The 12,540-nt window shown below is 35.2% G+C and overlaps 1 protein-coding gene across 2 annotated transcripts in view; it reads right to left on the reverse strand.

Annotated features, from left to right (window-relative positions):
• Nucleotides 1–12,540, reverse strand: part of LOC127850766 (NADH-ubiquinone oxidoreductase 75 kDa subunit, mitochondrial-like) — a 75,828-nt gene that overhangs the window by 57,753 nt on the left and 5,535 nt on the right. For both annotated transcript variants that reach the window (XM_052384057.1, XM_052384058.1), the window contains exon 2: nucleotides 200–279. In XM_052384057.1, the coding sequence (XP_052240017.1) occupies nucleotides 200–260 (61 nt within the window). In that variant the 5' untranslated portion in view covers nucleotides 261–279. The remainder of the gene's footprint in view (nucleotides 1–199; nucleotides 280–12,540) is intronic.

The raw sequence follows: 12,540 nt of genomic DNA on the forward strand, positions 1-12,540 counted from the left end.
ACTCTCTGCAATTGTGACAACTAACAATGAAATTAACCATGGACTCTTCGGAAAAACACTTGTGCATAATAACTGTTATCGAACAGTAGTATTATAATAACTAATCCATGAAGCACACAATAAAATGAAGTATACATGTAATAGATTATGCTAAATTCAAAACCCCTTTAAATAGTGACATAGTGTTTCTATGACTTACCTAATGAAGCTAAGGCTTTGGTGGCCTTGCAGTTTCTTGCCAGTGGCCAAAGCCTCAACATCTTGCTTGATTTGACTAAGCTGAAATATACATTAAGATTTTGAGAGAGCAAGCAGGGAGCTGCTCCCTGTTCATTCTTGCCCCACCTCCTTCAGGACTGGTCAACACGCAAGGTCTGAAAATCTTTTGAAATTTCAGTCATTTATATTTAATGTCAAATGAAAGACAATGCTTATAAGCCTTCATGACAAGACTTAGTGTTTTACTCAGAAAATATTTGTATTCAGCCTATTATAACAAAATGTCACTGCACTTGTCACCAATGTGCCCTGCTCCTTTTTGCAGCACAATATTTTTATGAAATTAACCAATAACTTTATGCTTTACATGACTTTCTATCCTTCAGCAAGGGCCTTTCCCCCAAGAGAGGCCCCTTACCCAAAGATATTTTTTTAATGATGCAATTTCTCCACATATTTCAATCTTACTTTGGGAATTTTTTTCCCCTTTCTCAGTTTTGTCACCAATTTTTATATTGAAAATCAGGCCCTTTCCCCAAATCAAGAATACAGCCCTTCTTTACTATTGGTGGCAATTTACCATAGGCAAACTGTACTACATTCTTGACTTAAGTAACACATTTCCAGTCTGAGTGTCAAATAAAAAACAAACATTTTCCTCAATGTATTTTCTCCTGTGATTTGGGAAAATTATTACTGGCCAAAGTTTTGTTTTGACAGCCTATTGGATCAAGGTTTGTTGACTGCTTCAGGACTCGACATTAACGGTAGTCCGACTGTCCGGGACAACTAAATTTTTAGTCCGGACAAGTAAATAAAGAATTTGCTAGTCAGACAGGACAAGTGGTCTTTATAATTTAATTACTGAGACAAAAAAGCCTTTAAAATTTGAAACCCATTATTTATGTGGAGTTACCACAAAACTGTCGATTATATTTTGTTTACGTTTATACGACGAAGCGCGAGATATTCCGATATTTTCAATTGATACTACACCGTACTCAGGACTATAGATAAAAATTTCGTATCAATATGTTTTAAATGATTAAAAGAAATTTGTGCACAAAAACTATGAAAGATATTACAGATATTGACCTTATTGAGATAAGCAAGTACTGTTGCACACTTGAGGTTATGTTTTCATTTAATAAAACACAGAAACGTTCACATAAAAACAAACGCGAAGCTGTCAAACTTTGAATCGAGGGTATGATCTGTTTGTATAATTAAATTATATTACAAAATACCGAAATTTAAATTACAATAATTTGAAATAATGTTTAAAATGTATTTACGTTTTAAAATCAGTCGGGTTTTATTCGATATAAATATGACTTTGACTTGTTATTGGATTTTTTCCGCTACGCTGAATTCCAGTTTCAATACAAAATGGCGGAAGAAAATGTCGGCTCAGCCTTCGTGTCAAGTTCGGGTTAACTTAAGATGTAGACAACTATTTCTGCTAAACAAACAATAATTTTGGCATTAAAAGAAAGATCCATCTGTCAACTTTTCGTTCTACATTTTTTCGTACACAGAGCGAGGAAAAAGTTTAGGGTCGGCAGTAAAAAATAGGGTCGGTTGGGTCAACGGCTCCAGACATATTTTTATCTTTGGCCCTGCCTACACTTATGTTAACATGTATTTTGAACGATTAAAGTCTTTATGATTTGAGCATTTTGTATTTTTTCATTATTTTGCAAAGTACTGAGCAGAATAAGATATAATCGTCAGGACAAGTTGCTTTTTGGTCAGGACAAGTGAAATTTTGGTCTACATATCAGACCGGACAAGTGGCTTCAAAAGTTAATGTTGAGCCCTGTGCTTTTAACAATATTGAGTGGAATTTTGCAATCAGCCTTCAACATGTCAATCTGAGTTCTCATGGTACTTAAGAAATATTTTCACTTGTGTATAGAAACCTTCATAATTATATCAGATAAAAATTTCAAAAGCAAACAAATTTAAACAAGAGATTGCCAAGCAATATGGTCCACTACCAGTGAAACTCCACCATTGTCAGCATTTTTTTTTATTTGTTGCCATAGCAACCAGAATTCTTGACGTAGGAACAAAATGAATTGACGTGCATAATCTCCATATTGCCATCAGTCCATGTTTCAAGTTTCATGAAAAAATATGAAAAACTTTTAAAGTTATCGCAGGATCCAGAAAAGTGTGACGGACTGACAGACATACAGACCGATAGTCAGTGTGCAAACCATAAGTCCCCCCCCCCCCCCCCCCCGGTTTCACCAGTAGGGGACAATAAACTTGATTGGATAATAGCCTTTAAATGACGAAAATCCTTAAATTTAAACTGCAGTAGAAATAAAATCAACAACACTGACCACCTTTTTTTCATCAAGTAGATCCGGGGTAAATAGGTAATTTTTATTAGGTTAAACAGCACTTATATCAAATTAAACATGAATAAACAAAGATCTGACATAACATCTAAACTAACAATCAATAACTTATATAACAAATTTAAATATATAGAATTTAAATTTTTTTTTTATTTTAAGATATCAAATAAAATATATTTCACAGTTCTTATGATGATCTACTTGGTCGTTTCAACATTGAAAAAGACAAAAAACTGTTAGCACAAAAGTCAAACAGCTACCTCAAGAAAATGAATAGCGGTCTACTTGAGAAAAGTACAGACAGACAGCATCATGAACATCTTTATGAACTTGAGAGGTGCAATGAAACTATAAAAGGACTAAATTTGTTGTTAGAAGAGAAAGACTTCAAGATATGTGAATTGGTGGACAGTCATGTTACAGACAATACCTTTAATGTCAGTGCTCCAGCTAGGCCTAAATCGAAGGGCGCCGCGCCCTGCCCCCCCGAACCTCCGCCCTGCCCCCCCGAACCTCCGCCCTGCCCCCCCTTCCCCCCCCCCCCCCCCAAAAAAAAAAAAAATAATTTTTTTTTATTTTTTTTTTTACATATGATTATTCATAAATCTCTTATTACATTGTAATTACTTTAATCCTCATTGTAGACATTATATTTGAATGGTTTAATGATAATGGGAATAATACAATTATTTATAACATATAAATTAACATGCAATAGTAAGCATTCCAGAAACACCCGCGCGCTCGTACGTGCCCTTTTTACAAAATACTGCGCGTCGAAAGTGCCCTTTTGACAAAATACTGCGTGTCGAAAGTGCCCTTTTGACAAAAAAGCCCCCCTGCCCTTTTCAAATCCTAGCTGGAGCACTGAATGTTGAAACCAAGAAAGATAACATATATACAGATGATGTTTGTTTATGTGTTATTGAATTGGCTGGTCTAGAAGTTGCAGCGGAAAAAGTTATACCAGTTATTCAAGCTGTACTGAAACACCTAACAAAAATTGACTTGCCAAATCGTGACTTACCAAACGCAACAACTGCACAAACAATAATTGATGAAGGACATTATATTGCAAAAGTCTTTATTGCTGAGAAACTTGAAAACTCAAAAAATTGGGGACTGGGTCGTAATGGGACGACACGAAAAAAGCAGAAAGTTGTTGACACTGCTGTCACACTACACACAGGCGATAACATAAGTCTAGGATTCACCCGAATAGCCAGAGAGACAGCAGAGACTATTCAGCAAGTTACAGAGTCGCATCTCCAAGAACTTGCTGCAGTTAATGAAAGTGAAAACTATATAGTTGAGGCATTAGCTAAGTTGGCTTTCACGATGTCTGATAGAGCTGCGAATGAGAAGAAGGCAGATGAGCTATTAGATGAATGGAGATCTCAGATGTTAAGAACCTACAATGGTGAACATAGGGCCGTTGAACACTTCCATTGCATGGCTCATGTGCTACTTGGGCTCCATAATTACACAATGCCGGATCTGAAAGAGTTTGAAAAGTCATGGAGCAGCGACCATGGTCCTCTTGGACGTGATGCTATGCCATATTTTGCCAACTGGAAAAACGAGTCTGCTGTGAGTCGTACTGTCCGAACTGCCTCTGAAACATTTGGACCTGCTGGTGGCCATTTGGGAGTAAGAGATCGATGGGAGGCGTATTGTTGCGAAAAAGGACTGAAATCTCTGATCGGTAACTACAGGGACAACAGGTTCAATTGTTTATTTCAAACGTCAGCAGAGGTGTTTGTTCACAGAAAAGATTTCCTTCATGTTCTAAATAGTGTATCAAAGCCAAACATGAAAATCAAGGCAGTCAAGTCAGACCTGGAATCGGATGAGATATGTACACTCATTCAATGTTTAGGACTCTTCTACTTGAAGCTCACGGGACCATACTGTTATTTGATAACATGCGGAAAAGTCAGCTACCACAAACTGTGTACACATATTCAGAACATTGAAAAGTTCTTGGAAGACTGTGTGAAATGTCCTGAAAAGCTTCTTGACAAAACTGAACACTGGGCTTCTGAAGACACATTAGACATTTCAAAAAGTGTCAACAACTACAACCGCCTGGCCAGTGATCTATTCATCATTCAAGAAGGAAAACCATACTGATGAAAGTAATACCAGTGGTTGCAACTGCAATGTTAAAATGCGTAAGAAAACAACTTGTTGACTTTTTGGAAGACGGCCATGCAGTTTGGGAATCCTTCCAGTGACAAAGAACTGATCATTAGTGACTTTGCCCCAGTAACAAATCTTTCCTGTTAGCATCACTTCGGTGATTTGAATTCCAGCCAGAAGAGACGGCCCAATGCCTCCTATCACCACCATTCGTCCATCCAAATGATAAAACAAAACCGACGGCAAATGATGACCTGGCTTGGAAGTAAGGGTCCAACTGAAAGATCCAATTTAATGAAGGCAGCACGTAAGCGGGGCAAGACCTTGAGGTTACAGCACACGGAAAATGAAAACAAGGGCTGTTTGTAAAACATGCATGCCCCCCATATGGGCTCTCAGTTGTAGTGACAGCCATTTTGTAAATATGTTTTTTGTCACTGTGACCTTGACCTTTGACCTAGTGACCTGAAAATCAATAGGGGTCATTTGCGAGTCATGATCAATGTACCTATCAAGTTTCATGATCCTAGGCATAAGCGTTCTTGAGTTATAATCCGGAAACCATTTAACTATTTCGGGTCACCGTGACCTTGACCTTTGATGTAGTGACCTCAATATCAATAGGGGTCATCTGCCAGTCGTGATCAATGTACCAATCAAGTTTCGTGATCCTAGGCATAAGCGTTCTTGAGTTATCATCCGGAAACCATTTTACTATTTCGGGTCACAGTGACCTTGACCTTTGACCTAGTGACCTGAAAATCAATGGGGTCATTTGCTAGTCATGATTAATCTACCTATCAAGTTTCATGATCCTAGGCATAAGCAGGGCTCACGCAACTGGGCGACTCGGGTGATTATATCGCCGCGGCTTCCCTGTAATCGCCTTGATCAAAAGCACCGGCGATAACCACTTCGCCCTTAAATCTGGCAATTATCACATCCGCAGCGCTATCAAAGTTGCTTCTGTTTATTACAGAATACACGCCGACGTCAATCAACTGACCGAATCGACGAAACTCAGCCCCCTGGCGTAGTAAATTACCTATTGAAAATTGATAAGCAACCATTCACAGCGCTCGTCATACAGGTATTTGGCAGGGTTCTCTCCTGACTAATCAGAGCGTGGGTTACAAACTCCATTTCGGCTAATAGAAAACATGCCGACACCGGGCGAGACACTTTGTTAATTGATGACAATTATCGCATTCAATGTCCCCAAAACAATGTGGATTAAAAGAATGTCGGTCTCTATGTATTAATTGGTATCTGTTCTTGGTAGACAGGTATGTATATTTTATGCTCCTCGCCCGTATGGTCCGTTTTTCAAACCGTGAAAACTTGATTTTCGCGAGTAGTAGATGGCTTAAAATGGTCCAGGACGGGAAAAGATGAGTTGATGCCGACGAAAAGTGCGAACAATTAACGTATGTCCCCAATTATGACGAATCTTTATACTCATTATCTTGGTCATGATCATTCTGAATCGAGAACTCGGACTGTTAACACAAAATTGAAATCTGAAATGTCTCTAACGAGTTGGTTACAGGGCGATTCGCCCAAACCAAGTTCGATGAAACGTAAATTGTTTGAGATTGACTCTGATTCTAATTTGTGTGACATACCTAAAAGGAGTTTTTCTAAATCACTAAATCAGGCATCTTTTGACTGGTATGTTAAAGATAGTGAGGGACTTTGGCACTGTAAGTTGTGTCGAGATGCAAAATTTGACAATCGGTATGCTAAGGGTCATGAGATTCTTGCAAAAACCACAAATCATGGACGACATGCTGCATGTGAGTATATTTTACTATACTGTTTTGTTTCGCTTAAAGTGATATTATGCGCATATATCGAAAATAATACTTTAAGATACGCTGGCCGAAACGCTTGAAGTAATATTATGCGCATATAACAGTATATGCTATGTTTATAGGTGTCTATCGCAATCGGTGTTTATTTTTGGTGTTATCACTTCATATACACTTATATTTGTTAATGCAGCATCAACATACTTAAACAATATCCCGGAAAGAGAAAAATAATGCATTTAATATCAAGCGTACTTTCGTTTGACAACTGATCATGTACGATGTAAATTTAGTTTTAGTGCAGATTCGTTCATACGACACACGAACACTAACTCCGATCCTTATAAAAAAGATAGTTTCTCTCGGCTTAGAGGGCTGGGGCAGTAATGTGAAATATCGAATATAATACTTAGACGCTGGACCAAACGCTTGGAGTGATATTATGCGCATATAACAATATATACTATATGCTATGTTTATAGGTGTCTATCGCAACCGTAAATTTAGTTTTAGTGCAGATTTGTTCATACGACACAGGAACACGTAAAGAATATAATACTTTAAGATACTGGCCTAAACGCATAAAGCCCATTTTCGCATGACGCGGCTATGAAAGAGTGATTTAAATGTGTCGAAAAAAATCTAGGTAGAATAATTCCCGCGTCGTTGCGGTAATGTTTGTTAAAGTTGTTATTGTCATGCAAACTCGTTGATTTAATCCAATGTTTAATGTTAGCAAGTGTTTGTTTTTAATTGAATTGTAAACAAAGAGTCGGTTAAAGTCTTCGGAAAATTTGCACTCCGTGTGAATTGACAGTTTGACGTCATCAAAGGATAGCCGCTTCCTGTCTGAAGCAATAATGCGAAAAATTTCTCGCCGACAAAATTGGCTTCCTTTGTCTAGCAATCAACATGCCGAACTAATCGTGTGTTTGTTCCTCATTGGTAATCGTCCAATTAAATAATAGCACGTGCATAGCTCCGCCTTCTAATCTTTTCAGAGAACGGAGGTGGAGTTTAACGGTTAATTAAGTGTTTTGCGCAAGTTGAGTTCCGATGTGCCGAAATTATTATGGCGGACGCCCATGTTTACAAAATTCCTAAATGCATATATCGTAAATAACGACAGTGTTTTATTAGATTATTTATACTATTTTATCTACTTTAATATCGGGTTTGTTTAATATAATTAACATGTTAGACAATATTAATGTGTCAGACTCGGAAATAAATTTGATGGGGTCGCAATTTTACTGACGCTGATTTTCCTATTGTCTGTCATTTTACCCGAAATAAATCTTGAGAAGTCCTTGAAAGTCTGCAAGCTGTACTATAAGTAAAAAACTGCTTTTGTACTCAGTGATTTTTTTTGCTCAAATTTACAGCCGAATTTCGGCTGCTTCCCAATCGCAAAAATACACGTTTTTTCCCAAAATTCTGACCAAAATTTCCCAAAAAAAGCCCAACTTCCAAAAAAAAAACAAAAAAAAAAAAAAAATTGTTTTTTTTTTTTTTTTTTTTTAGAAAGAAGTCTCATATAACTTAATTATGATTTCTTAAATCTAGGTTTCAACTTTATTTTTTAAACATCTTACAAAATATATAACTTGAATTTAGTCATTTTTGTCCATAAATCATTCCCAAACTTGCCACTTTTATTGATTAAAAAAACAACAATTTGACCAGACTCCTTTTCTAGAAAACTCCCTGAACATGCACTTAAACACAATATCACTTCTGTTACTTATAATCCTATTTATAATGCTTAATTTTTCCCAATTTCATGGTTTATCGCGCTATTTTTCCCAATTTCACGGTTTATCGCGCTAATTTTCCCAATTCAAATGGCACAGGCTGTAACAAATTAAAGCAAAAAAAATCACTGGTACTGAGCTGAAGTGCTCAAATTCAAACATACATGTATATATTGAGTTTTATGCTTTGCTCTTGTGTCATATGTATGCACTGATACATTAGTGCTTATAAAACTGATTTTTCAACATTACTTTCTTATGTTTTTATGCTTATATTTTTGTCAGTAATAAATTTATTAAAAGGAATGATTTTATTACTTTAGTTCATACACATTAACAGGTTATGGTTCACAATGGTCCATCGGTAATCGCAAAAGATCCACTTCTCCCTAAAACTGCCCCACTTCTCCCTCTCCAAAGCTTAGGGAGAAGTGACTTCTCCCAAAAATTGGAGTCTAGCTTGAGCCCTGATAAGCGTTCTTGAATTATCATCCGGAAACCATTTTACTATTTCGGGGGTCACCGTGACCTTGACCTTTGACCTAGTGACCTGAAAATCAATAGGGGTCATCTGCGAGTCATGATCAATCTACCTATGAAGTTTCATGATCCTAGGCATATGCGTTCTTGAATTATCATCCGAAAATCATTTTACTATTTCGGGTCACCGTGACCTTGAACTTTGACCTAGTGACCTCAAAATCAATAGGGGTCATCTGCGAGTCATGATCAATCTACCCATGAAGTTTCATGATCCTAGGCGTATGCGTTCTTAGGTTATCATCCGGAAACCATTTTACTATTTCGGGTCACAGTGACCTTGACCTTTGACCTAGTGACCTCAAAATCATTAGGGGTCATCTGCGAGTCATGATCAATGTACCTATAAAGTTTCATGATTTTAGGCCCAAGCGTTCTTGATTTATCGTCTGACAACCACCTGGTGGACCGACCGACCGACCGACCGACCGACATGAGCAAAGCAATATACCCCCTCTTCTTCGAAGGGGGGGCATAAAAAGGTACTTCAAGACATCCATGAAAGTATGGTAATGGAGGAAGAATCCAAGAATACAATTAAGAAGCGAAAAAATTGTGTTCCAGAGCCAGAGGTGCAAAATAAAAAGCAAAAGCTAAGTACATTTGAACCTGTGGACATTCAAAACATAAATGATTATGTGGTAGTGGCATACCAAGATGGTTGGTACCCCGGTTGTGTAGAAAACATTACAGCAAGTTCAGACACAGTGACCGTGAAATTTCTTTCACCTAGTACAAAACCAGGATTTTTCCAATGGCCATCTAGAGAGGACAGACAAATAGTTCACAAACAGTTTGTCATCTACAGAAACTTTGTACCAGACCGTGTGTGTTCTGGCCGTCAGTGGTTCATAAAAGAACATGACAATATAGATGCTATATACAATAACTTCCATGCCACCTTTTTTTGTTGACATGAAACTTTGGAACTTGCTTTGTAGCTCAAATTCTTTTTGTAAATAAAACAAAATTATGTGCATGATGTTATAATGAACTGTTAATTTGCCAAAGATGATAATTAACTTTGTTTAATATGATTTTGACTGAAATTTATTGTTTTTATTATTGACATCTTGAAAAAATTATAAAAGTAAAATTTGTAATGATTTGTTTTTGTAATTACTTATTCAAGCACTGGAATATCAGTAGTTTTGAATACATGGACAGATTCCTCATGCCAAAATACATAAGGATACCAAATTTTATGAAATAACCATGTAAAATAAAAAAGTAATTGAAATATTTGTGGGGAAAATATTTTTACGGTGCCGCGATTTCGCGATTAACTTTTATCATTTATAGAGCGAAAAATTTCCAAGAAAACGTACAACTGTTCCAAAGTAAAATGATCATAACTTTTTTATTTTTTACGATATTTGAAAAAAACAAAAAAGTACTGAGTAATTAAAAGTTTATTCTTCCTCTATACAAATAACATATTTTCACAAACAGTTTGTCATCTACAGGAACTTTGTATCAGACTGTGTGTGTTCTGGCCGTCAGTGGTTCATAAAAGAACATGACAATATAGATACTATATACAATAACTTCCATGCCACCTTTTTTTGTTGACATGAAACTTTGGAACTTGCTTTGTAGCTCAAATTCTTTTTGTAAACAAAACAAAATTATGTGCATGATGTTATAATGAACTGTTAATTTGCCAAAGATGATAATTAACTTTGTTTAATATGATTTTGACTGAAATTTATTGTTTTTATCATTGACATCTTGAAAAAATTATAAAAGTAAAATTTGTAATGATTTGTTTTTGTAATTACTTATTCAAGCACTGGAATATCAGTAGTTTTGAATACATGAACAGATTCCTCATACCAAAATAAATAACGATACCAAATTTTATGAAATTACCATGTAAAATAAAAAAGTAATTGAAATATTTGTGGGGAAATTTTTTTTACGACGCCGCGATTTCGCGATTAAATTTTATCATTTATAAAGCGAAAAATTTCCAAGAAAACGTACAACTGTTCCAAAGTAAAATGATCATAACTTTTTCATTTTTTACGATATTTGAAAAAAACAAAAAGTACTGAGTAAGTTTATTCTTCCTCTTTACAAATAACATATTTTCAATCACTTCCTTCATATTTGAAAAATCTGCTGGGGTTGCTTATAGGTTAAACAGCACATATATCAAATTAAACATGAATAAACAAAGATCTGACATAACATCTAAACTAACAATCAATAACGTATATAACAAATTTAAATATATAGAATTTATGATATCAAATAAAATATATTTCACAGTTATTTTCAAGCACTGTCTGATTTTTCCTTTAAAACAATTAAACTATCAAAATTCAAATATTGTTAGATCTGAGCTTTAAGATATTTAATTACCAAAAAGCGATTCATACTGGCAGTAAGAGATGTTTTTTAACAGATTTGACAAGTAGGTCATGCAGGTTTGTTTATAAACAAAATCCAGAGGGTGTTTATGAAATACCTTAAGATAACACGACCTGCGATTTAACCAGGTTTGAGTACAGTCAAGTTACCATTACCGGATCAGTAGCGTAATTAAGTTGTTCTGGTGAAAAGCAATAAATGTTTTGAGACTTCTTTTACACCAGTTTGATTAAATATTACCTTTGCTTACTGATTCAGCACATAGTCTTATTTCAAAATGTATTTGTGATACCATTTTTTCGCCGCAGAGTTCATGCATTAATGGATCAGTTGTAGCAATAACGGATCACGTGATTGAAACCACTCAGGGGGGCATCTAACACATTTATTTGAACTGTGGAAACATGAAATGTGTTGTTTACAATGACCAAGTTACATTGACAGTTATAAATTATATTCATTTTTTTGTCATTATTTGTTCTCTATAAGTAATCTTGTATCCACACTTTACGCATGGTGTTCTTGTGTGAATTATCTGTTGAAATTCCTAAAGAGATCAAAAAGATATGGGCATCTAATAAACCATGTAAATTGTTTGAATCATATCTAATCATCGATATTGAACATGGAGCATAAATAAAACATTCAGATTAAGATAATTTATTGTAAGAATCGACAACATTTGCATATATTTTAATATAATATATTATAATTACGCATATTATATCGCTTGATCCGTTATTGCCCTAATTCTTCATTTCATTTAAGGTGTTGCAAAATCTTGAACACAAATCAAAACTGAAATGGACATTTGCAGGCAGAAAGGTTTCCAGTCAACTCGTACCTAAGTCAACTCGTACCCTAGTCAACTCGTACCCGATTTGGTCAACTCGTACTTTAGTCATTTTTCAGATTGGTCAACTCGTACCTTTTTAATTTTTGTTCTTTATGGAAACAAATTGCGATGGGTGTTTGCGTGCATTTGATGTTTTTTATGTTTATTGCAGGTACGAGTTGACCAAATAAAGTTATATTTTGGCATAGACTAACATAAATTGTATGGTTTTTTTACCAGGGTACGATATGACTAATTAAAGTATTTACCTAAGTATATATATATTATTCTTAATAATATGTCCAATATACAGGATTATATTATCTTAAAAATATATAGAAATAATTTATCTTTCAAAATATATATTTATTAACAACTATCATTATCGATGTTAAAAGAAAAAATCTTATGGTATGAATCAGTAAAATATTTGTTAACTTCTTCCATTGCATGATTTTTTATAAATATTACCAAATTGCAAAATAATTATCATC

The sequence above is a fragment of the Dreissena polymorpha genome, chromosome 11 (assembly GCF_020536995.1).
Source record: "Dreissena polymorpha isolate Duluth1 chromosome 11, UMN_Dpol_1.0, whole genome shotgun sequence".
NCBI lineage: Eukaryota > Metazoa > Mollusca > Bivalvia > Myida > Dreissenidae > Dreissena > Dreissena polymorpha.